A 25,255-nucleotide genomic window follows, 5' to 3' on the forward strand; every position below is an offset into this window, starting at 1 on the left:
GGAAAGGGCCAGCCTGGGCCAAGAAAAACACCCCTTCCCCACGGCCCAGGGGGTCCAGCCTCCTCACTGCACAGAGCCCGCCTCACGGGCCCCCCCGCCCCCAACCCAGGGGAGGAGACGTCCCGTCCAGAGGGGGGTGGAGGAAGCGTCCCGGTGGCTGCCACCGCACAGATTTCCAGGGGACGCTGCCCGGCTGGGGTCCCCGCACCGCGCTGACCCCCTCTGGCTTCTTGTTTCAGGTGGCGTCATCCTGCCAGCCCCTTCCCCCGCCTGAACTGGTAAGTGCCGAGATCGGTCTGTCCCCATTCGCACCCCTCTGGCGATCTCTCACTGAGCCACTGGTGGCTAAAATAGGGATGGGGGAGAGAGGCGGTTTCCATGGGCAGCCACGGGAACCGCCAGCCTTGTTACCCCTGAGTCCGTATCTCCTGGCGCTGGGTCCCTGGTCGATCTCGCCAGAGGCCTGGGTCGGGGCACGGATGGGAGACAGCTCAGGAAAGCCCCAGAGCAACAGGCCACAGTGCGGGACGCTCAGAAAGGAGCCCTTGGCCTCGGCGCTGACCCCAGTGCCGGGCACCAGGCTGCTGGAGATGCCATCTTTCAGGCCAAAGGGAGAACCGAGCACCTGGTCACTCCCGCTCCTTCAAGATCCGCTGGAACTTTTTTCAAGAATGAGAACCGCCTCCACCCGGTCCTGGCCAAATTCCAACCTGGATTGGGTAATGCCGGGCTCCCTGCTGGAATGAAATCTGAGCCTTCGGGATCTTAATACACAGGATCCGGTGTGTGAGCAAACAGATCCACCTCGCCTCGCTGACCCCGTAGCAGGCTCATCAACCTCTCTGGCCTAGATCCCTCCAGAGGCTGCTGGAGATGCACAGCGCCACTGGCATGGAACACACTCGGATTCACTTCCTGTCCTAAACGGGAAGCAGTGTAGCTGCTAACCAGCTGCCACGTCCCACCCCAGAGCTGGCTGCATTTCAGCGCTGGGTGAGCCATTCGCCCATTCCATTGGGCGCTTTGAGTTTCGGGTGCCCAGCTGGAGGCCTGATTTTCAGCAGCTACAGCTCCTGATCGGAGTCCGTAGCGAGGCCGGGTAAATTCCAGGGGCTTCTTCTAAAACAGCGGGAAGTGGCGCAGAGACCCATGTGCCGAGTGAGCCTTGGAGTCGGGTGGCATCCGGGCCTCAATGCCGGGGCGTATCCTGGTATGGAAAGCTGGGATACTCCCACTGGATGGAGCGTGGTGGCCGGCCTTCCTGGCCAGTGATAGGGGGGGAATTGGAGACTAAAACAGCCAAGGGCTGGGTTGGCTGGATGGCTTGTGGGAGCGGTTCAGGCTAGTGAGTAGGTCACTGGTTCGAAGCTGGGTTAGGGCAGCAATAGCTACTATTTGTCACCGGCTGATGGTTGTTTGGTGGCCTTTGCCTTTGGTGTCTCAATGGGCAAGCGTCCCCTGTGGCTGGCAGGCTGGGTGGGAGGGAATAGAACTCATCTCCAGAGGGGGTCGTCGCCCTATGGCTGCCTGCAGCGCGCCCGGGTGCGGCAGCGCGGAGGAAGCTCGATGCCGCTGTCTCTGCCTGGTGCACAAACAGCTGGTGTGGACGTCAGCCCTGGGACCTGCTGCCTGGTGAGCTCAGGCCTTGGCAGTGAAAAATCGTCCCACTCCACCCTGTCAGAGGAGATCCAGATGTAGCATCTCCCAGCCAGTGGCTTTGGCAGGAGGGTTCCTCTCTGGCCTGAAACAGAAAAGTTCCCTGGGAAACACTCCAGGGGCCTGATTCTCCATCATGCTGCGCCTTGAGTTGGCACAGGGTGGGCAAATGACGCCAGCATGTGAAGGACAGTCAGGCGAGGAGCGTTCTGATGATGTTCAGAGTCACGGGGGGCTATAGTGGGACTCAGGGGGCCTGGGTTCAAATCCATGCTCTGCCACAAGCTTCAGGTGACCTTGGGCAAATCACTTAGTCGCTCTGTGCCTCAGTTTCCCCACGTGTACAACAGGGATAATAGCCCTTCCCTGCCTCATGGGGGCACCTCAGGGAAGGTGAGGGAACTCACCTAGATACCTTAGCTAGAAGTTGTGGTGGCCCCAGCCCAGAATTTCTGGGCTGCCAGCCTATGGTCCCTCTAGCCTGATGCTGCCGATGCAACACTAACCCCCGCAGGGAGCTTCCTGACCCCCACAGCTGGTGTCGGGCCTGGAGCATGGAGACTGATCACCCAGATTTGCTTTCTTGGTGCAGTCAGGACGTAGTCTAGGAGGCCCCTAGATCCATTCTTGGGCACCTAAATAACTGCTGGATTTCCACCAACAGCCTCCATGGACCACAACAGCTTTGCCCTTAATGGCCATGAAACATATGAGGATGGCAGCCCGCTAGGCACCCCTCCTCCATGCTTCATCTTCCATGGCCACATCCAACCCTGGCCACTGCTGGAGACGGGCTACGGGGCTGGATGGACCCTGGGTGGGTCTCTTCTAGGCCAGATGGACCATGAGTCTCCTCTGGGAGGATGGGCCATTCGTGTCTTCTGGACTGAACGGGCCACCGGGCTATTCCCCTCGACTGAGTCCTGCATTGCCCTCTCCATCCCTGGAGTCAATCGTAGCCCTATGTGCCCAGGGTCAGTGTCAGCGTTTGGGTGACTCCAGCACCCCACCCTGCTCTGTGCCCTAGCTCATGAGCACGGGGCCGAGAAGCTCCTGGAACTAAGAGCCCTCTGGCCAGCGTTAGCTTTCCCCACCTGCCCCCTTTGATCTGAGACGAGCAGGTGTATCCTTTCCCAAGGCGATTCGCTGGCAGACCTCCTCAGCCTGATGTCAATTTCACTTCCTGCTGCCCACCGGTTGTGCCAGCTGGGCTCCAGGTCACTTGGGAAGGAAATGGGGCCATGATTCAGATGAATTACGTCACGAGGCCACTTCAGTGAGGAGCCGTTGGCTCCGTTCCCAACAGCCGGCAGGGGCGGGGGCACCCACTGGCTTCCCCTGAAAAATCTCAGCAGAGAGGCCCCCAGGCTCATCCCTCCTTATTACCTGCCTTAGAGGGCTCAGCTGAGATTGCGCTGGGTGCTGTACATGTGACAGCTGCCCCCTTGGCGAGTGCCCCAGGGAACTAGAAGCACGAGCTGCTAAAGCACCAGGCTCCAAAGCTGGGAAAGACTCAGGGGCTTACATAACAGACAGAAGGCACACACAATCTAACAAGGGGATAAGAGGCTGGAGGGGAAACTGAGGCATACAGGCTCACCCCAGGTCACACAGCAGCTTAGGGACAGAGCTGGGACTAGAACTGAGGTCTCCAGAGTCCCTGGGCCACACTTGCTCACAAACAGGGAGCACCACCAGCTGAGCCTCTGGCCTGCTTCTTTCCCGTTCCTGACGTCCTCCGCCCCCAGCTCCGGGCCACATCACGCAATCGGTGGTTGTGGGTCCGGGGGAGGTTTACAAACTCTAGCTGCTGACCTCAGGGCCGGCTGGCTCGGCGCCCAGGCCCGGCGTCTCAATCTCCTTCTCCTCTCGTCAACTCCCCTCACTCTCTCTCTTTTCCCTTTTCCCCATACTCCAGAGGCGGAACACTGCTCCGGCCCGGCGCATCGAGCACTTGGTGAGTCCCCGCCTCAATTTATCCCATCGGACCCCAGATCTGTGCCCTATTCCTGGCGGGAGCCGGCGGGAGACCTTCCCTCTGCCCCGGGGAAGTGGGGAGAGATCCCATCCCTCTCCCCCCCAAAGCTTGGGGGATGGCTGGATTCTGGGATTTTTGATAGGGAGGGCTACAGAAATGACACCCCCCCAAAAAAAAATCCAGGGGTGCTTTAGTGGGGTGCCTAGTGGGATCTGAGTATAAAGAGCTGAAGCAGGGATCCCTCCCGCGCTGGCCTGCTCCCCCAGCCCTTTCCCGGAGGAAATAGAAGAGAAGTGGCTCCCAGACCGAACAAACGAGGTGCCAACAGAACTGATTTTCCACACACACCCCCCACCCCTGCCCTGCCTGCTCCCACCACATGGGGTACAGGGTGAATGAACTTCCCCACCCTCACTTGAGACCCGCCCTCGCCAGTCCCAGGCATAACCCCTCAGCGTCGTTACTCTTTGCAGGCTCGCATGAGACGAGTGTGGGAGGCCTCAGCTCAGTCCCCCAGGGATGCACCCCTCCATAGCTGGCTGCCGGCGGCACCGCCCGCCCTCCTGAGCGGAGAGGCCAATGGCCCAATAGACCAACGGGACTGGGCTCATCCCAAAGGGGAGTGCAGGTGGGGGGCAGGGATGCTTGCCCCAGTCCTGTGCTGTCCCCGCTCAGCCTTTGGTCCCCAGGACTGTCAGCCCAGGCCCTTTCCTTGGGGAGAAGGCAGATCTGGGAAGCAGCCCTGGGGGTTGCTGACCCATAGCGCCTGGGGAATTCAGCCCTGGGAAGCCCTCTTCCTGCCTCGTGGACTCTGCCCCGTCCATTTCAGTGTGGGGCCGGGGTCAGGCTGGCCTGTGATGGTAGAGGAGTGGCACTGCATGGGGCATTCTGTGTGAACGGGGGCCAGCCTCCCAAACCCTCCCCTCGAGACGTCCCCGACGCCTGATGGGGGGAGCTTGCGAAGGGATCTGGATTTCCCTGCCAGGACCCTGCATGGTTATTCCCACACCGGCCAGGCGTGGAAGGGAACTGGGCCGTGGGATACGGGGACGGGGGTGAATGGGGTGATGGTGGGAAGGGGGTTGTTTGCCCATCCCCAGCCCTGCCCATTCATTAGGCCCTGCGGGGCATTGCCGTAGGACCTGGGGTTGGGCCAAAGCTCCATTGTGCTGACCTGTCTCACCCACGCCCTCTGACAGGGCCCAATGCCCCCACCCGACCCCGACCCCTGCTCTGTGTGCACCCGGGCTGCCCCCACCTGGTGTCACTGTGCAGCCTGGGGCAGAAGAGGGGCAGCTGGGGGGCAAGGGGTTAGCCTGCTGGTGCAGATCTAACAAGGGGAGTAGAAGCGAGTGGAGAGCTCTGCCCGTCCTCTGGGCTGGGAGCCGGGGCCCCCGCCCACAGCCAATTCCATTAGGTCAGCGGGACTCTGGGAACAGAGCAAGGGCAGCTTGGATCCTGGCCTCTGACATCCCCCCAGGGGATTGCGAGTTGCAGGCTGGGCGCGGGTGGGACCCGTCCCAGGCCCTCCCAGCTCTCCCAGGCCGTTCCCACCCTGCTGCCCGTCCCCGCCCCCCAGCAGCCTGGACCCGGGGCTGTGGTTCGGTGCCAAGGAGTTGACGGAGGGCCACGTGGGCCCCAGATTTCCCCACGCTGACCAGTATCCCCCCATCCCTCTCGTCCCCCAGGGCTCCACCAAATCCCTCCACACCTCGAAGCAACGGAGCACGCTGCCCAGGTGAGTGGGTGGGGCCGGTAGGGTGGGGGAGGGTACGGCTCGCAGCCTGCTCCTTGTCCGCTGCCCCCCCCATGGAAAGGGGTCTTGGCTCACACACCGAGTGTGGGGATCCACTGCTGGTCTGGGGGTCCATCAATGGGGTGCATGAGGTGGGGTAAAGCCAGGCACCCTGCTAGTTGGGGGCGATACCCCAGGGAGCTGCCCGCCCTGCAGGGGTGGGGTACCCCCAGGAGCTGGCACACCCTGACACTCAACCCCCTACCCACCCACCCCCCAGGAGCTTCAGCCTGGACCACGTGATGGAGCGCAAGTACGACTTTGACCTGACCTACATCACCGAGCGCATCATCTCCGTCTTCTTCCCCTCCGCCCTGGAGGAGCAGCGTTATCGCGGCAACCTGCGGGAGGTGGCACAGATGCTGAAGTCCAAGCACGAGGATAAGTACACGGTAGGGGCTGGGGAAAGGCAGCTGGGGCTAGTGGTTAGAGCAAGGGGGCTGGGAGCCAGGACTCCTGGGTTCTCTCCCCATCTCTGGGGGGAGAGGAGTCTAGTGGTTAGCGCTTGGCGGACTGGAAGTCAGGTTTCTGCCACTGACTTGTCCTGTGACCTTGAGTGAGTCTCAAGCGTCTATCTGTGCCTCAGTTTCCCCCCCATGTGGCTGTACGGGGTAACAATGTCAGTCGTCCTGCCCCCGGCGAGGCTGTGAGGTTTCCTCAGTGTTCACATGGGATTCGTGCTCCGGCCAGTCACCGGGGCCCTCCCAGCTGGGCAGCAGGGCGGGGGGTGCTGCAGCCAGGGGGGGATTTGGGCATTTGTGTCTGAGGGGCTGTGGGTTGGAGGCTCAGCCCTGGGCGTGGGTCTCAGACCAAGGCCCGTCGGGGCTGGAGGGTTTGGGGGTCGCGGGATGGGGCAGGGCCCCTGAGCTACAGTCGCCGTCCCGCAGCCAACGAGCTCGCTCTCTGCCTTGCAGCTTTTCAACCTATCCGAGAAGCGCCATGACATCAGCAGGCTGAACCCCAAGGTGAGAGGGGAGGGGCACCCCACGTCCTCCGGGGGGATCCCTGGGTTCTCCCAGGGCGGGAGCAGCGGGACCCCACTCTCTAGCTCTGAGCTGGCCCTTCCCAGCTGGCTGTGTTGGGGGGGGGGCAGGAATCTAACCGCTTGCACCCCGATGTGGCGCAGGTTCAGGATTTCGGGTGGCCGGACTTGCACGCGCCCCCCCTGGACAAGATCTGCTCCATCTGCAAAGCCATGGAGACCTGGCTGAACTCGGACCCCCAGCACGTCGTGGTGCTGCACTGCAAGGTGAGGGGATAGGGCGGAGCTGGGGGGCTGGGGGTGGGCGAGGAATGGGGAGAGGTTGGGGGGGCAGAGCCCCTGCCCTGCGGCGGGGTCATGCTGGGTCGGGGGTTGGGCTGCAGCAGGCACTCCCCCCACCACCACCCAAGGGGCCCTGACAGAGCTGGGGGGAGTTAGGGGGGCGCCGGCCCTGACGCTCTCACTGCTCTGCAGGGCAACAAGGGCAAGACGGGCGTCATCGTGGCCGCCTATATGCACTACAGCAAGATCTCTGCCAGGTATGGGGTGGAGGGGGCGGGGAGCTCCCCTCCCAGCTGACCCCCCTCCCTCGGCGTGTGCTTGGCCCCTTCCCCTATTTCCACCCCACCCCCCCGGCTGCTTCCCTACAGCCCAGATCCACTGCCCCAGGACAGTTACCTCCCTCCCCCGGCTGTTTCCACCCCCCACTCCCACGCCCTCATCCCAGCCTCTCCCCCCGCCCAGGCTGTTCCCCCCCCACCCCCTCACTCCAGCACTCCAGCCTCCCCTCCCGCCCAGGCTGTTCCCCCCCACCCCCTCACTCCAGTCTCCCCCTCTGCCCAGGCTGTTCGCCCCCACCACCTCTTCACCCCAGCCTCCCCCTCTGCCCTGGCTGTTCCTCCCACACCCCAGGGCTGTTCCCCCCACCTTTCTTCCTTCCCTCGCCCTCCTCTGCTCCCCGCTCCCCTGGAGCAGAGTCAGGCCCCATAGCCCAGGGGTTGCTCTGGTGGCCGGGGGCTCCCGCGCTGACCCCTGTCCTCTTCCCCCCAGCGCGGACCAGGCGCTCGGCACCCTGACCATGCGGAAGTTCTGCGAGGACAAAGTGGCCGCGTCCCTGCAGCCATCCCAGCAAAGGTGAGGGGGGGGAGCGGAGGGGGATGTGATGACCCTTAAGGGACAGGGGAGGGTCCCCACTGGCTGGCCCCTCCCCCCAGCTCCACAGGGGGCGGGGGCAGGACCCTGGGGCTAAGCTGTCCCCCCTGAACCCCCAGGTACATCAGTTACTTCAGCGGGCTGCTGTCGGGCACCATCAAGATGAACAGCAACACTCTATTCCTGCACCACGTCCTCATTCCCGCCATCCCCAACTTCGAGACCAGCGGAGGTGAGTGCCACGATCACACGTGCAAAATGTGGGCGCCCACGCACGCAGGTGAACCAGCCATTGTGAGCAAAACAAGCGCACCCACATGGGTGAGCCTGCCATCCTGTGCAGAATGGGCACACTCACACTCACACACAAATGAGCACGCATGTGTGAACCGGCAGACCCGTGCAAAACGTGTATGTTTGCGTGCACACCAACCCAACGGTGCGTGCAAGCGAGCACTCGTGAACATGCTGATGTGTGCAAAATGAGCACACGTGCACACACATTAGCCCATCGGCATGTGCAAAATGGGCACGCTCACACGTGCGAATTTGCTGGGGTGTGCAAACTGGGCGCGTTCCCAGGCACAAACCTGCAGGCGTGTGCGAAGTGGGCACACGTCGTGTCGCGCACCACCAGGAGTCCCAGGGCACACACACGTGTGAATCGGCAGTGCTCTCCTGGGTGTGCAGGCACACACCCAAACGGGCCTGCACGCATAGGTGTGGCATTGCACCCTCACCAGGGAGCTCACGCCCCTGTGTCCTGAGCCAATCACGAGGGCTCCCTGCCAGCCTGGCTCAGCCCTTGGCTGGAGAAGCCTGCCCCCTTACCCTCTGCCCCTCTCCCCCTCCCTTAACCCGTCCCTCCCGCCCTAGGCTACCAGCCCTTCCTGAAGATCTACCAGTCCATGCAGCTCGTCTACACCTCGGGGATCTAGTGAGTATGAGGCACCTGCTGCATGGGAGCTGCTGGGCCCGTCCCCCAACGCTCTGACCCCAGCCCCGTGTTTCTCTGCCCTCCCTTACAGCAGTGTCCCGGGCCCCGGCCCCCAGAAGCTGTGTGTCACCCTGGAGCCAGCCCTGCTGCTGAAAGGGGACGTGATGGTGAGTACGGCCAGCTCCAGGAAGGGGCTTCCCGGGGGGGGCTCTGCCAGGTAAGGAGTGGGCACAAAGTCCAGAGCACCCCCTCCCCCCCGGCTCTGAGCCCGGCAGGGAGGAACTAGAGAGCTGAGGCTCTGCGAGGCAGGCAGTGGGTATGAGCATGGGGTTGTGCACACCCAGGATGGGGGGGTGCAAATGGGTGTACACGTGGGGGGGTGCCAGTGTGCACAAATGGCGGGTGAGTGTGCCCATGTGTGTGTGCATGGGGGTATCGGTGTGCACAATGGGTGTGTACGAGCGTGTGCGCATGGGGGTCTGAGGGGGTGTGCGCAAGAGGGGGTCTCACGGTGCACAATGGGTGTGTACGAGCGTGTGCGCATGGGGGTCTGAGGGGGTGTGCGCAAGAGGGGGTCTCACGGTGCACAATGGGTGTGTACGAGCGTGTGTGCACGAGGGTCTGAGGGGGCGTGCACAAGAGGTGTCACTGTGCACAATGGGTGTGTACGAGTGTGCCTCTGTGTGCACATGGGGTGATCCACGTGTGTGGACTTGCACAGACGTGGGCATGCATGAGGGCCTGTGGACGTGTCCATGGGTTTGCATGTCCCTGGGGGAGACTGGGGGTCCCCGTGTCAGTGCTGACTCCACCTCCCCCGCCCCAGGTGAAGTGCTACCACAAGCAGACCTGCAACTCTGACCGGGACGTGGTTTTCCGCGTCCAGTTCCACACATGCACCATCCACGGTGCCCAGCTCTGGTTCGGGAAGGACGAGCTGGACGAGGCCTGGCAAGGTGAGCAGGGCAGGGGGCGGTGCCACGGGCAGCCTCCAAACGGGGCAGCCACCTCCCCGGGGGGCCGACCACTCCTGGCCCTGGGCTGCTCCCGGTGCACCTGCATGCGGCTCAGCACCCCTGTATGCACCTTGTGGTAGTGACCTGTCCTGCCCCAGTGCCTGGGACCCCTCTGCTTCCCCTGGCTCTCTCGTACCCAGGACCCCTCTGCTCCCCTACCCCCTTATACCTGGGTCCCCTCTGCTCCCCTGCCCCCACTCGTACCTGGGACCTCCCCTGCTCCCCCTGCCCCCCAATGCCTGGGACCCCTCTGCTCCCCCTGGTCCTCTAGTACCCAGGACCCCTATGCTCCCCCTGACCCCTCATACATGGGTCTCCCCTGCCCCCTCGTACCCAGGAACCCTGGGCTCCCCCCTGCCCCCTCGTACCTGGGACTCCTCTACTCCCCCTGCCCCCTCATACCTGGGACCCCTGTGCTCCCCCCTGCTCCCTTATGCCAGACCCGCTGCTCCCTCTTGCTGCACCCTCAGCTCCTCTGTTCACAGCGCGGTACCCTCTCCTTTCCTCTCCCCAGACGAGCGCTTCCCCTTTGAAGCCAGCGTGGAGTTCGTCTTCTCTGCCGGCCCCGAGAAGATGAAAGGTGAGGGGCTGGCAGGCGGGGAGGAGGGAGAGTCCCCCCCACAGTGGTAGCACCCCCTTAGCCTCCCCCACCCCTCTGCGCTGAGCCAAGCTCGCCCAGGAATCCCCCACCCCCTGGGCCAAGGCGGTAGGACCCCCCCACCGCACTGAGCCAGGATCGACACCTCCAAGCCAGAAGTCCCATTGCCCTGGGCCAGGCTGGGAAGACCGCCCCCCCCCCCCGAGCCAGGAGACCTCCCCCAGGTGGTGGGAGCCCCCACAATAGCCAGGTGTCTCCCTCCAGGCCAGGCTGGTCTCAGCCCAGTCCCTGGCTGAGGGAGCAGCCCACACAGGGGGGGCTGCCCCAGCCCGTGGCCCTCACCGGTTCTCTCCCCTCAGGCCTGGAGACCTTACGGAACAGCCCGTCCATCACCGTGGATTATAACATCTCCGATCCCATGGTGCGCTGGGACTCCTACGAGAACTTCAACCTGCATCACGAAGACAGCCTGGAAGGTACAGCCGGGCACCGGCAGGGCCTGGGCACAGCCACCCCCAGCCACCCGCTCCCTCATGCCACAGGAGCTATTGGCCAGGGCTGTGAGGCCGTTCAGACAGAACAATGTGGCTACGGGGTTGGGTGGAAGTCAGGACACCTGGCTTCTCTTCTCAGCTCAGCCACTGCCCCAGGGCCTTGGCCAAGCTACTGCCCCTCAGTTTCCCCTCCCGCCCTTTGTCTGTTCAGACTGTGAGGCGGGAAATGGTTTTCCTGTCCCACGAATATTTTCCAGAGTTTCAAAATGTTCCTCTCTCAAATCAGGATGAAAAGTCAAAACCTCGAAAAATTTTATGAACCGAAAAACCGGGGAAAAAATGTCGGTTTGGGCCAATGGACCCAATGGGCCAATGTTTTGTTTCGATCACTCGGAACCGTTTTGGTTCAATTTTGCCCTTTCTTCCCCCCCCCCTCCCCCCCATGTTTTTTTCACTCTAATGAGCCAAAATTCCAGCACAAAAAGTCATTTCAAACCGGAAAACTGGAACATTTTCTTTCGAAATTGTCAAAACTTTTTTCCAGACACGGCTTGAGCCGGGAGATTAGCCGCCTTCACAAACCGTTTCCACTAAATCAGCATTTGTCTACCGAATTCCCCCCACACGCCATTTTGTCAGTAAATCCCCCACTGGCTCTAACGACGATCGCTTTGGGGCTAGCTGCTTGTGGCATATGTACAGCACCTAGCGCGGGGAGAGAAGGGGCGGCAGCAAAACCCACCCCTGAAGCAAGAGACAGTGTTTGTGTAGGACCTACAGTTTTGTAGAGAGAGATTCCAAACCAAGGGGAGTGAATTGACAAAGGGATTGACGTGGGGGTCTGTGATGGCTCCTCTGATTGGAGGGAGGATTTAGGGGGCTGGGTTGGGGGGCGGGACATGAATGGTCTTAAGCCACCAGGAGATTTGTGGGAACGTAATCGTTCCGGGATACACCTCTACCCCGATATAATGTGACCCGATATAACACGAATTCGGATATAATGCGGTAAAGCAGTGCTCTGGGGGGGGCGGGCTGCGCACTCCAGCGGATCAAAGCAAGTTCGATATAACGCGGTTTTACCTATAACGCGGTAAGATTTTTTGGCTCCCGGGGACAGCGTTATATCGGGGTAGAGGTGTATTTGGTCTTTGGGAGGAAGGGTTTTTCCTGGGGTCTAGCACCCCCTGGTGGAACGAGTCTAAGTGAATTTCTGAATCATAGAATATTAATTAGGGTTGGAAGGGACCTCAGGAGGTCATCTAGTCCAACCCCCTGCTCAAAGCAGGACCAATCCCCAGACAGTCGTGCGTGTGTGTCTGTGAGTACACGTGTGTGTTCATGTCTGTATGTGCCTCTTTGGGTTGTGTCTCTATATGTGTGTGTGTGTGTGTAACTTTACGTGTGTGTAACTTTTTTTTGTGGGGGAGGGTCTCTGTATTCATGAGGTTGTGGGTTTCGGTTTGTGGCTGTCGGGGAGATTTTCAAAGGTATGAATGGGAGTTAGGTGTGTGTATGTGTGTGTGTGTGTGTGTGTGTGTGTCCCTGCTGCCCCCTGCTGGAGGGGATGAGTCCTGCAGAGTGAGTGAGTAAATGTGTATGTGTGTGTGTATCCCTGCTGCCCCCTGCTGGAGGGGATGGGACCTGCTCTGAGTGTGAGTGTGTCTCTGTTGCCCCGTGCTGCTGTGTGTGTGTGTGTATGCCCGCTGCCCCCTGCTGGAGGCAATGAGACCTGCTCTCTGTGTGCATGTGTGAGTGTGTCTTTGCTGCCCCATGCTGGCAAGGATGAGCCCTTCTGTGTGTGTGTGTGTGTGTGTGTGTGTCTCTCTCTCTCTCTGCTGCCCCCTGCTGGCAGGGACGAACCCCACTCTGCGAGCATGTGCAGGTCCCTGTGGCTGATCACACGTGTTGGCATCCCTGTGCGGTCGGTGCCCAAGGAGAGCCCTGACTGGGCCCTGCTGTTTTCCCCCCCACAGACATGTCCCACACCCGCGGCCCCATCGACGGCAGCCTCTACGCCAAGATCAAGAAGAAGCGGAACCTGAGCGGCTTCTCCGGCGGCGGCGGGAGCCCGGCCAGCGCGGACTCCACCCAGCAGGGCAGCCGCTTCCTCTCCGTCAGCAGCGACTCGGGCCACTCCTCCATGCTGGCCGAACCCTCCCCTCCCGCCAAGCTGCTGCCCACGCCGGCCGAGAGGGAGGAGCTGGACAGGCTGCTCGGCGGCTTTGGGGTCAAGGCCAGACCGGAGACCCCCAAGCAGCCGAGGGGGGCATCCCCGCACCAGGAGCTGGGGGGATGCCCGCACAGCAACGGGGCCAGGGACAGGGAGACGGCCATCTTGGAAGACGAGCTGGTGGAGATGAGCCCCTTCGGGCCCCTGGCGTACCCCAGCCGGCGCCCCGGCCTAACCCGCCACTGCTCCTGCCGCCTGGGCTACCGCTCGCAGAGCTGCCCGGGCGCCCACAGCCCCGAGAGGCTACCCAATGGCGCCTACTACAGGCCAGAGGGCACCTTGGAGCGCCGGCGGCTGGTCTACAGCACCAACGGGGTCCACTTGCACCCTGCCGAGGGCTACCCCTGCCTGCCGCAGGAGGCCGGGCCAGGGGAGAAACGGCGGGTGTATCGCTCCCTCTCCGAGGGCCTGCAGCCCCTCGCCCACCCCTATGCCTACGAGCTGCCCCACAGCCCCTGTAAGCGGGAGGACCTGGCCTACAAGCCACCCAGCTACCGGGAGGTGCTAATCCTGGAGGAGGAGCCCGTGTGCGGCTTGGAGCTGTGCCCATGCCAGGACTGCCAGGAGAAGGCTCACGAGGAAGCCGGCCTGCCCCCCACCGCCGCCTTCTGCGGCCTGCGCCTGAGCAGCCGCGAGCCCGAGGAGTGGGCCCACGAGAGTGCCAAGTCCCCCCTGTCCCGGGCAGGGCACCCCGGCCAGCCCGGGCCGTTGCTGATGCCGGCCGCCTACAGCCAGCGCCCCCGGGGGCATCACGAGGTGTTTGACTTCGAGCCCGCCCATGCCAAGATGCCGGCGCACTTCAGCCACGGCTACCCGGCACAGCCCATGCCCGGCGCCCATCAGAAGGGCCACAAGGGCATGGAGCAGAGCCTGGAGCCCTTCCACTATCGCTATGGCCCACCCTACCCCGCCCTGCTGCCCCATGGCGTCTACGCCTGCAGCCCCCCTGCCCAGTGCCCCCAGCCGCCCTTCTACGGCCGGTCCCCAGCCAGGCCCTGCGCCTCCCCGCCGGACATGCGGCCGTACGCGCCGGGCTACCACTCGCCCCCGTCCGGCTCGGTGTCCCCCGTCAGCTCGGCCTACCCAGCCTCCAGGAACCAAAGCTACGAGCCCCAATCCCCGGAGACAGGCCAGGGCTACCCACACCCGGGGCACCAGGACCGGACGCCTGCTGGTGAGTACCTACTATGGCATGGCACCGGCTACCAGGCCTGGGGGAGAGGGCTAATGCTGGGGACTAGCTAATGGCCCTGGTGGGGAAAGGGCTGGTGTGCGGCTAATGGGGGAGGGGTAATCTCGCCAACAGCCAGGCAGGGGAGGGAGTTGGTGGTGGCTAAAAGGGGATGGTGGGTGGCTAATAGCTGTGGTGGGAGGGGCTGGTATGTGGCTGATGGGGAGGGGGGGAGAACTGGCTGACAGCCAGGAGGGTAGGGAGCATGGCCTGCCTTTCAGTCCAGCTGCTCTCCCCCCCAGAGATGCAGAGCCCCGGGGAGGAGGCGCCCTGGCGAGACGTCCCTGGCTCCCTGCGCCAGCTCCACCGGGAGGCTCCCGCCGCCTGCCCCGCGCCCCCCGAGCTGTCGGGCCCGCCCACTCCTCTGCACACCAGCAGCCCGGTGCAGAGCAAAGACAGGTGCGTGCCGCCCCGTGCGCAGGGCGGGGGTGGTTATGGAGTCACCCATGGGACAGAGCTGGCTCCGGCCTGCCCAGCCAGGACCCAGAGATCCCAGCGAGGCCCAGCAGCAGAGGGGTCCAAGGGCCAGAAGCAGTCTCCTCCCCGACACACACACACTCAAAGGAGACCAGCTCCCCTGCCAGCCCCCCCCCACACCCCTTGATGATGCCCCCAGTGCCAGGGCACTGCTCCCCCTGCACCAGGTGTCCCAGGGTCGAAGCTCCCAGCCCCTGGCCAGGGGACAGTCGTCCCCACTAGAAACAGCCTCCTAGGGGTCCCCTGGGGCTGCCCGGGCACAAGCTTCTATCTGCCCCCTGTGGGCTCTTGGCCCCAGTGCTGCGGGTTGTACTGTGCCCTGCCCCCCATGTGCTGGCTGGTGCCTAGGGTGATACTGAGTGTGCCCCCTCTGTGATTCCACAGCCCTGCACTGCCCGAAGGCGGCGCCCCGGCTGCCAGCCTGCAGGAGAGCTCGGCGTGCTCCAGCCCCGAGGACGCGGCCCCACCCAGCGCCAAGAGGACCCCAGAGATGAGCTCAGCCCGGCCAGGGGCCGCACCCAGCCCCCCACAGCCCCCTTCTCCGACACAGGCCTGTGCCCATGGAGCCACCTCCAGGGCCCAGGCCAATGGGCCGGCCCCAAGGCAGCCCTGTCCCCGAGCCCACAGCCCCGCCAGCCTGCCCCAGGGCACCGGCCTATCCAGAGTGATCCCGGGAGACGCCGCAAGTCACCTGAATGGCCCCAGCTGTCCAGCTGTCTCCCCCGATTCACCCCCCAGCAATGGGACCCCAGCGCACCTGCTGCCCCCTGGCATGGACAGGCTGGCCCAGCACAGCCCCCCGGGCGCGCCTGTCCACAGCCCGGCCTGTGCCAGCTGCAGAGCGACCGCTACGCTCAGGAACCCAGCCCCCTACAACGGGCACCTGCCCAGTGACAGAGCCGAGCTGGTCCCAGGCCCCCTGGCCCGCTGCCCCAATGGCTGCCCCCTCCCAAGCCCCATCACCTCCTACTGCCCCTCCGACCTGCAGTGCTCCCCGACCCCTGCCTTCCCCATCGCTACAGCCTACTACCCGGGCGGGGAGAGGAGCCCGCCGCCCCCGGGCTCCCCCAGCCAGTGCCATGCCCGCGATTCGCCGCAGCAGCCGCCGTTGCCCGAGAAGCGCCACACGCCAGCGGCTGGCAACTGGGAGAGGAGCTCGCCCCCAGGACGGGGCACTGGGACGGGCCACCACGTCACCTTCGCGCCCAACACTGCCAGGCCAGACCCAGGTAGGAGATGGGCTCCGCTGTGGGGATGGGAGGACAGCGCCAGGGTCCTTTCATAATCTGCCAGCCCAGGGAGTGAGGGTCTGAGCTGCCCCACAGCCAGCACTTCTGCCCTGCTCCCTACAGCGCCACCTACTGGGAATGTCCGGGCAGAATAGCTGGGAACTCCCGCTATGCCAGTGCTCCTGCCCTGCTCCCTACAGCGCCACCTACTGGGAGAGTCCGGGCAGAATAGCTGGGAACTCCCGCTATGCCAGTGCTCCTGCCCCGATCCCTACAGACCCCCATTCTGAGAGGGACTGGGCTGTAAGTCAGGAGCTCCCCCTATGGCCAGCGCTCCTGCCCCACTCCCTACAGCGCCCCCTGCTGAAAGAGGCTGGGCTGGAAGCCAGGAGACATTGTGGCGAATGTCACGCCCCTCCCCGTAGCACATGAAAGAAATTAGCTAAGCCAGCAGCTAGGGACGGGGCATTTGCTTTCATCCTGTTTTCCCCGGTCGTATGCAAAGCAGCCAGGGAAGAAAACACAAAGCAATGCTGGAAGGCGAGAGACCTCCAGTTTAGTAGGTTCCCGCTTGAGACGTGAGCACGGTTTTCTTTCACCAGCGTCCCCGTCCGGCTCACCGGGGGCCCGCTGTTCCCTTTCAGACACGCAGCCGGAGAGCCACAGCAACGTCAAATTTGTCCAGGATACATCCAAGTTTTGGTATAAACCCAACCTGTCCCGGGACCAAGGTACAGTGTGCTGGGGGCGGGGCTTACCTTGATTCAGTTCACACACGGGTTGGTTAGAATTTAGCAGCAGCTGTTTTATATATTTTTAAGTAGGAAAAATCTTTCCCTGGCCCTCCACTCCTGCTCCAGGCTGCACTCAGCTTCCAGAGGTGGGACTAGAACCTAGAGGGCCAAATCCCACCTGCTCTAACCAATAGACACGACTCCCATCAGAACCCAGGAGTCATGACAGCTGTCACCGCCCCTGCTCTAACCACTAGACCCCACTCCCATCCTACAGTTGGGGATAGAACCCAGGAGTCCTGGCTCTCAGCCCCTCCCCCACTTAACTAGTAGTCCACACACCCCTCCCATGGGGCTAGAGACCCCGACATACAGAACCATCCAGGCCACCAGGAGCATCCTCAGAGCTCAGCTGTCTGGTCACCCCAGTCAGTCTGTATGGAGGGGACGTGGAGCCTGAATTCCATCCCGGCCAGGGCCAGACAGCAGGCACTGTCTGGGCATGAGCTGAACCCCTGTGGAGCAGGAGGCAGCGTGCCCCCCAGAATGGCACCACACCTGCAGCACTGGGCTTGGCTGCTAGGGGAGCCACGGGAGGGAGCCGTGGTTCTCTGCACAGATCCGCTGTCGTGGGGGGCATAGGCAGGGGGTGACGGCTGGCACAGGAGGCTCAAACAGGCTCTTCCCCTCCCTGCCGAGCAGCCATCGCCCTGCTGAAGGACAAGGAGCCCGGCTGCTTCCTCATCCGTGACAGCAATTCCTTCCAAGGCGCCTACGGGCTGGCTCTCAAAGTGGCGACGCCCCCGGCCAACTGCCTCACCCTCCCTTCGAAAGGTAAGAACATGCCCAGGCAGCCACCGTCAGGGGCACGCTGGGCACGCTGCACAGACACCCCCAGCTGAGCCCCGCAGCAGGAACCGATCACCATTACCCCCAGGTTGTAGGTGGGGAAACTGAGGCACAGAGCGGGGCAGGAATCTGCCCAATGAGCCTGTGCCAGAGCTGGGAAGAAAACCCAGGAGTCCTGGCTCCCAGTTCCCCTGCCCCAGCTCTAGCGACTAGACCCCGTTCCCATCCCAGAGCCAGGAACAGAACCTAGGAGTCCTGACTGCCAGCCCCCTCCCCTGCTCTACTAGCCCTTCCATTGCCCTTTGGGAGCTTGTGCCCACCCCAATGCCAGGGCACCAAGGAGGAGGCATGGGGCTCGGGGAGGGGCGGCGGGGCAGCAGCGACGGTCTCTCACCCGGCTGGGTCCCTGCCCCAGGTGACCCCATGGAGCAGTTGGTGCGTCACTTCCTGATCGAGACGGGCCCCAAGGGGGTGAAGATCAAGGGCTGCCAGAACGAACCCTATTTTGGTGAGTGATGGGGGCGGGGGGGGACCCCCACTCCTGTCCATCAACTCCCCAGCCCTTGGCATGTCAACCACAGAGCGATCGGCACCCGCAGCAGGGGGCATCTCGCCACCCTAGCCTGTCCCAGGCATGGAGCTATGCCTTGGCACTTCTGCGAAGACACCAGCTCATCCCTTACCCCACCTCTTGGGGCTTCCGCCCCCCACCCCCTCGCTGCCAGCAGGGGGGAGCCTGGGGTGCATTGGCGGGGGGAGGGGCAGCAGGCTGGACCTGCTTCGGGGTCTTGGAGGGGGTGAAAGCAGAAGGATATCAGAGGGGGGGCGTTGGGGAGCAAAGGGCATCGAGGAAGGGGGCCAGGGTGGGTGCCCGGGGAAGAGGGTTGTGTGGGGGCAGCTGATTGTGGGCATGGGGCAGGGGCTGATTGTACGTGTGCCCTGCAGGAAGCCTGCCCGCCCTGGTCTCGCAGCACTCCATCACCCCCATCTCTCTGCCCTGCAAGCTCCGGATCCCCAGCAGAGGTACGTCCCCGGGGGAGGGGGCACCCCCCAGCCCAGGCGCCGAGGACCTCTCAGCCCCAGGGGCCCGTGACGATGGGCTCATCTGACACTGCTGCAGAACATGGGCTGCACACAGCCACTCTTGCCCCCAGGGAGGGGGCAGCACCCTCCCCGCACACCCCTGCCAGAATAGAGGGAGGCCCTGCCCTGACTGCGCTTTCCCACAAGAGGGCGATACCCGCAGGTTTGAATCCTGCCTGCATCCCTCAGCCCTGGCCCTGCTGGAGGGGTGGGGGGGATGCACTGGGGCCCACGGCGGTTCCTGGGTGCTTGGACTAGGCCACAGGCCCAGGGCCCCTCTGCTCCGTGAGGGCGGCACACAGATCCCTCCCAAACAAGGGCTTGCTTTGCTGTTAGCAGGCCAGATCCCCCACCCCCATACTGACACGAACTCAGGCCGCCCAGACATGTGAACCCAGGAGTCCTGGGCCCCAGGGTGTGCCCCTGGCAGAGCTGGGAATGGAATCCAGGAGTCCTGATTCCCAGCACTCGCCCCTCCCCTGCCCTAACCACTAGCCCCCCACGCCCCTCCCTGTGCTGGGAATGGAACCCAGGAGTCCTGGTTGCTTGCTGCAGCCACTAGCCACACGGCCTCAGCATCCCTCTCTCGCTCAGATCCCGTGGAGGAGACCCCGGACGTGGCCATCCCCACCAACGTGAGCACGGCGGCTGATTTGCTGAAGCAGGGAGCGGGTAGGTTGGGTGGGCCGAGCAGGGTGGGCTGTCCTAGCACCCCCTTGGGGCTGGGAGCCGGCTGCGGGGGCGGTAGGGATCACATGGGTAGTTGTGGGGTCCTGAGAGACGCCCACCCACTGGCCACTCAGCACAGAGCCAGCCCAGGCGGGGATGGGGGCATGGTACAGCGGGCCAGGCCCAGCCTCATGCCAACCCACCCTGGCAGCGCAGGGGGGGCCTGGCTGGGAGATCCGGACTGCAGTGGGAGAACCTCTCCCTTGGGGTCTGCAGAGGGGAAACTGGGGGGGTGACAGAGAGTTGGGGGTGGGGGTTGGGGCCAGCTGGCTCCCCAGTCAGACCTGCAGGGGGTGGAGGGGGCCAGGGATTGGGGGCGGGGGGAACGAGGTCCCCTGGGGCTGCCCCCGGCGCTGACGGCTCGTCCCTCGCCCAGCCTGCAGCGTGCTCTACCTCAGCTCGGTGGAGACGGAGTCGCTGACGGGCCCCCAGGCCGTGGCCAAGGCGGCCGCAAGCACCCTGAGCTGCAGCCCCCGCCCGCTCGCCTGCCTCGTGCACTTCAAGGTTTCGGCCCAGGGCATCACCCTGACGGACAATCAGAGGAAGTAAGTGACACCCGTGCCGCCTGGGCACATGCCGTGCCTCCCTCCTAGGGGGGCAACCCCATTGGGCATGCACACGCTGCCCCCCTCCTGCCCTGATCTAAATGGGGAGACCCCAGGCTCTGCCCGGGCCCCAACCCTGCCCTCTCTGGGGCATCCCTTCCACTCTCTGCCTACCACGGGCATCCCCTGGCTTGGCACCACCCCCTCCTGCAGCACAAATGCCCCTCCTCATCCCCTCTCTGCCCCTACTCCCGTCCTCGTGCTGGGGGGCTGGCCCTGCCCCGGGCGGCCTGCCCCAGCGCCCTGCACTGACCCCCAGCCATCGGCTTGATCCAACAGGCTGTTCTTCCGGCGCCATTACCCCGTGAACAGCATCACCTTCTGCAGCACGGACCCGCAGGACAGGAGGTAACGGACAGTTCCACACCTAAACAGTGGGGGCTGGGAGCGCCCCCATAGCCTGTGCTCCTGCCCTGCTGCCCACAGCGCCCCCTGCTGGGAATCGCTGGGACTACAGTTGCCGGGAGCATCCCACACAGCCTGCGCTGCTGCCCCGCTCCCCACAGCGCCCCCTGCTGGGAGAGGCTGGATCTGGCATAGCCGGGTGCTCCCCCCACAGCCAGTGCTCCTGCCCCTCTCCCCACAGCGCCCCCTGCTGGGAGAGGCTGGATCTGGCGTAGATGGGGGCTCCCCCCACAGCCAGTGCTCCTGCCCCGCTCCCCACAGCGCCCCCTGCTGGGAGAGGCTGGATCTGGCGTAGATGGGGGCTCCCCCCACAGCCAGTGCTCCTGCCCCGCTCCCCACAGCGCCCCCTGCTGGGAGAGGCTGGATCTGGCGTAGACGGGAGCTCCCCCCAGTATCGCTGTCACTTAGAGCAAATATAATTTTACCTACTGAGAGACAAAGGCCATTTGTTTGTTTAACTGCAGATGGACGAATCCGGACGGCACCACCTCCAAGTGAGTGCGGGGAGGGGCCGGGCCGACTCTCCAGCCACAGCCCACTGGGGGCCAGGGGCCAGCACCAGAGCGCTGCTCTCTCACCTGGCCCAGCCCCAGGGCGGCCCTGGTGTAGAGTCAGAAACCCTGTGACCTGCACAGCCCTTCCCCAGGGACCCCTGGACAGCTGGGATGGAGACCCTCCCCCAGGGACCCCTACATGGCCAGGATGGAGACCCTCCCCCAGGAACCCCTGCATGGCCGGGACAGAGACCCTCCCCCAGGGACCCCTGCATGGCCGGGACAGAGACCCTCCCCCAGGGACCCCTGCACGGCTGGGACAGAGACCCTCCCCCAGGAACCCCTGCATGGCCGGGACAGAGACCCTGTACAGCTGAGATAAAAACCCTTCCCCAGGGAACTCCTCCACCCTGCCCAGTAAACCTGCATGGCTCTGCTCTCTTTGTCCCATGGATACACTTGCTTGTAGCATCCTTATGATTTCACCCTGTTTCACACCCAGGTGGACTTGGCAGGCCTGGGGTGGGCACAGCAGGGGGCTGGAGTGACACCATGTGGTCAAGTTTGACCCAGTGGGGCCAGGTCAGCGCCAGGGGCGGGTGGGTGGCGTCTCGCCGGCCGTCTCGCTCCAGTCTCGTCTCCTCCCTCGCAGGCTCTTTGGCTTTGTGGCTAAGAAGCAGGGCAGCCCCTGCGAGAACGTCTGCCACCTCTTCGCTGAGCTCGACCCCGAGCAACCGGCCTTGGCCATCGTCAACTTCATCACCAAGGTCATGCTGGGGACGCACAGGAAATGAGCGAGGCCGGGAGAGACATGGGCGCTGGCCTTCGCCCACAGCGAGACGCCAGCCCTGCCCCTTTCCCCCGGCCAGCGCCCAGCCACGCAGGGGGCAGCGGCTCCCAGTGGGGGCAGGGGCTGGGCTGCGGGGGCAGCCCACCCATCTCGCTGACCCTCACACAGGCCTGATCCCGCTCGCCCTTCAGTCAGGATGGGGAGGGGGGTTTCTCTTCTGGCCCGTCTCCTCCCCCCCCACCCCCCGCAGCTCGAAGCTTCAACCCTGTCAGACACACCAAAAACCAAAGGCACCTTCCTAACGGGGGGCCCAGTTCAGTCACACACCCTGTGGTGGCACAGCAGGGGTTAATGCTCAGGGCTCTGGAAGGGGGCAGCCTTGGGGCTGGTGATCTCATGGGTGCGGGGTCACTAGAGACTGCGGGGGGCATGGAAGGGGGGGCAGCCAGGGGCTGGGCCGTTGCCGAGGGGATGAAGGCTCCTAGAGAGGGAAGCGTCAGAGAAGCTGTATGTGCCAAAGGAGCAGGGGGAAGGAGCGTGCGGCATTTAGCAAGGCCAGGGCCCACCCCAGGGTGCCCAGCCCTGCCTGGGGTTGCCAGGAGCCGAGGGAGCGGGAGGGACAAGTTCACACTCCCGGCATGATCAGCGCAGGCCCTTGACTCTCAGCATGCCAAGGCCTGATCACGGGATTCGAGAGCAGAGCCAGTGTGGCCTACGGGGTTAAAGCAGGGGTGGGGCTGGTGATCAGGACTCCTGGGTTCTCGCCCCTGCTCATGGACAGGTGTGGGATCTAGCATGCTAGAGCAGGGGCGGGGCTGGGAGCTAGGACTCCTGGGTTCTGTGCCCAGCTCTCCCCCTGCTGGGCTATGTCTTAGCAAGTGCAATGTCAGGACTCATGCGAGGGGCCGGTTATTTTGCGGACGGCGGGCTGCTCACACAGCCGAGATCCTGCCAGCGCAGGCAGGGGCCGACTCAGGCCCTGCTGCCCAAGGCAGGGTCCAGCCAACGCCCCACAGTAGCTTCTTCACCAGCCACCTCCAGTGCAGAGGAAGGCCGCGGGTGGGATTTAATAAAGAGAAGAGATCTATTTTTGTCTAATAAAGAATTTATATGAGCTCCAGGCAGAGGCGTCTCTCTAGCGTCTATTGGGGGAGTGGAGCATGGGGCTTTAGCCAGCCGGGTATTTTTTTTCTCCTCAGCAGAAGCTCTCGGATCCCACTTGTAACTGCCCTATAACAACCTGCAGGGAAAAATACCCTCCCCTCCCCTCCACCCCCCGCCCCAGTGCCTCCCAGCCGGCGCCAGGCATCTGCACCCTGCGTAGCCCGGCTCACTGCTCTGGGCACGCTGCCTCCAGGCCCATCTTCACGCCTACTGGGCTGAGCCGGGGCCCGAGCCTGGGATTTGGGAAGGGGCCAAGGGGCCCAGCCCCCTATCAGATTGGAGCAGCAAGGGAGAACTCAGCCAGCAAGCAGGAAGAGAGAAGGAGCTCCCATGGGGTCTGGGTGCGGACGGGGCAACGAACTCCCGGGATCAAAGGACCAGCCCCCTCCCAGTGCCAGGTTTGCTGCTCTGACCAGACATATAAAAACCAAACCAAACTGCTCCCCCGCTCCACCCCAGGGGAGGGCGGGGTGAGAACAAGCCACCCGTGTCAGATGTTAGCCCCGCTGCGTAATGCAGGCCTGGAAGATACTAGCCGGATGAGCCGTGATGGAGAATAGAATAGCCCCCTTCCTCCTTGCCCCCGTCCATCCAGAGCTGCCGGACGGCTTTTCTAAAAGTTAACTGTGAGGAAACCAGCAGCATGGATATAAGAGAGAGCAGCCACACTGGCCAGCCAACCCCATGGGAATGCACCAACCAGGCAATCAGCGAGTGGTCTGGCCCCTGTCATCCACTCCCAGCTTCTGACAGCGAGAGGTTTAGGGACTCCCAGAACACAGGCTGTGTTCCTCATAGCCACTGAGGACCCATCCACCATCAACTTATCTCATTCTGTTTTGAACCATGTTATAGTTTTGGCCTTCACAAAGTCCCCTGGCAAGGAGTTCCACACGTTGTGTTGTGTGAAGAAGCATTTCCTTATGTTTGTGTTAAACCTGCTACCAGTTAAATCTCATTGGGCGAGCCCTAGTTCTTGTATTATGGGGAGGGGTAAATAACAGTTCCTTAGACACAGGCTCCTCACCAGTTATGCTTTTCTAGCTTTCTATCATAGCCCACCCCCTGCCCCCACTCAGCTCTTTTCTCAACAGTCCCAGCCTTTTGAACCTCTTCTCCGGAAGCTGTTCCATCCCCCTAACCATTTTTGTTGCCCTTTTCTGCACCTTTTCCAATTCTAATATCTCTTTTTTGAGCCCAGGCAAGCAGACTTGCACGCAGTATTCAGGGCATGGGTGAACCATGGATTTCTATAGTGGCATTAGGATATTTCCTGTCTTAGGATTTATTATTTCCATTTAACTAGCCTCTTTGTTTTGGTGTAGTTGCCGCTGTGGAAGTTAAATGCTACCGTGGTGGGCTTCTTTGGCATTTCCCCCTCCACAAGGATGTTACATTGAATTATTGTCGCTATTACCAAGCGGTTCGGCTACACTCGCCTCCTGGGCGAGACCCTGGGCTCGCTTAGTTCAAAATCAAGAAGTGTCTCTTCCCTTGTGGATTCCAGAACTAGCCGCTCCAAGAAGCGGCCATTAGCCCTGCCTAGAAATTTTATCCCCGCCATAGGCACTGACTTCTGCTGGCGCCGCTGGGTGCTCAACCCCACTCTGCCCCCGGCCTAACTCCACCCCTGCCCCACCCCATCCTGCCCCCATTCCAACCCCTTCCCCAAATCCCTGCCCGAGCCCCGCCTCCTCCCCGAGCGCGCCACGTTCCCGCTCCTCTCCCCTCTCTCCCAGAGCTTGTTACACTGCGAAACAGCTGTTTTGTGGCAGCAAGCACTAGGAGGTAGTCAGAGGAGTGGGGATGCGGCGCGCTCAGGGGAGGAGGCAGAGGCAAGGTGTGGGGGGAGGTGAGGGGAGTTTGGCTGCCAGTGGGTGCAGAGCACCCACTAATTTTTCTCCATGGGTGCTCCAGCCCCAGAGCACCCACGGAGTCGGCGCCTGTGATCCCCGCCTCCCATCATGAGGTGAGGTTCCCAGTCAGTATGAGTTGAAACCCCCTGTTATTACTGGGTTTTCTAATCTCTCTGAGCATTTCATAATCACCCTCACCCTCCTGGGCTGGTGGTCAGGAGGATATTCCTTCTCCTCTACTCTTATTATTCACGCAGGGAATTTCTAGCCAGAGATATTCGACGGTACAGTTTGATTCAGTCAACATTCTTCCTATATTTGACTCTGCTTTTTCCACATACTGCCGCCCCAGCACACCCCACTCCGTCATTCCTATTTATTCCTTACCCGGGTATTACCATGTCCCATTTCTTAGCATTGTTCCACCCGGTTTTCCCAGTGCCTGTTATATCAATAGCTCCAGCTACGGCCAGGCATTCTAGTTCCCCCATCAGCATTTGTATATAAGCACTGGCACGTTTTATCAATAGTCAGTCGCTTGCCTTCATGGGTCAGATTTAAATGGGAGTCTTATTTTTGACTGTCCTACCTGTACTTTACTAACTTCTTTCCTAGCCTCTTTATAGACTATGCAGCGGTTCTCAAACTTCACTGGATCGTGACCCCCCCCTTTCTGACAACAAAAACTACTACCCGACCCCAGGAGGGGAGACCGAAGCCTGAGCCCCGCCCCCCTGGGCGAGGGGGCCAAAGCTGAAGGCCAAGGGC

General features: G+C 62.8%; 1 protein-coding gene across 6 annotated transcripts in view; it reads left to right on the plus strand.

Annotated features, from left to right (window-relative positions):
- TNS2 (tensin 2) overlaps positions 1-21,507 on the plus strand; it is a 49,668-nt gene extending 28,161 nt beyond the window's left edge. For 5 of the 6 annotated variants that reach the window (XM_054012774.1, XM_054012778.1, XM_054012775.1 and 2 more), the window contains 26 exons: positions 240-278; positions 3,575-3,613; positions 5,323-5,372; positions 5,650-5,821; positions 6,344-6,394; positions 6,556-6,678; positions 6,886-6,950; positions 7,462-7,545; positions 7,683-7,795; positions 8,440-8,500; positions 8,592-8,667; positions 9,327-9,456; positions 10,031-10,096; positions 10,474-10,590; positions 12,585-14,015; positions 14,315-14,471; positions 14,934-15,778; positions 16,381-16,509; positions 17,215-17,346; positions 17,777-17,869; positions 18,307-18,384; positions 19,039-19,116; positions 19,550-19,718; positions 20,058-20,126; positions 20,648-20,677; positions 21,330-21,507. In XM_054012774.1, coding sequence (XP_053868749.1) covers positions 240-278; positions 3,575-3,613; positions 5,323-5,372; positions 5,650-5,821; positions 6,344-6,394; positions 6,556-6,678; positions 6,886-6,950; positions 7,462-7,545; positions 7,683-7,795; positions 8,440-8,500; positions 8,592-8,667; positions 9,327-9,456; positions 10,031-10,096; positions 10,474-10,590; positions 12,585-14,015; positions 14,315-14,471; positions 14,934-15,778; positions 16,381-16,509; positions 17,215-17,346; positions 17,777-17,869; positions 18,307-18,384; positions 19,039-19,116; positions 19,550-19,718; positions 20,058-20,126; positions 20,648-20,677; positions 21,330-21,471 — 4,539 coding nt within the window. In that variant the 3' untranslated portion in view covers positions 21,472-21,507. The remainder of the gene's footprint in view (positions 1-239; positions 279-3,574; positions 3,614-5,322; positions 5,373-5,649; positions 5,822-6,343; positions 6,395-6,555; positions 6,679-6,885; positions 6,951-7,461; positions 7,546-7,682; positions 7,796-8,439; positions 8,501-8,591; positions 8,668-9,326; positions 9,457-10,030; positions 10,097-10,473; positions 10,591-12,584; positions 14,016-14,314; positions 14,472-14,933; positions 15,779-16,380; positions 16,510-17,214; positions 17,347-17,776; positions 17,870-18,306; positions 18,385-19,038; positions 19,117-19,549; positions 19,719-20,057; positions 20,127-20,647; positions 20,678-21,329) is intronic. The other variant, XM_054012776.1, reaches the window with a different exon arrangement.
- The last annotated feature ends 3,748 nt before the right edge of the window (positions 21,508-25,255 follow it).

Source organism: Malaclemys terrapin, chromosome 23 (genome assembly GCF_027887155.1).
Source record: "Malaclemys terrapin pileata isolate rMalTer1 chromosome 23, rMalTer1.hap1, whole genome shotgun sequence".
NCBI classification, from domain to species: Eukaryota; Metazoa; Chordata; order Testudines; family Emydidae; genus Malaclemys; species Malaclemys terrapin.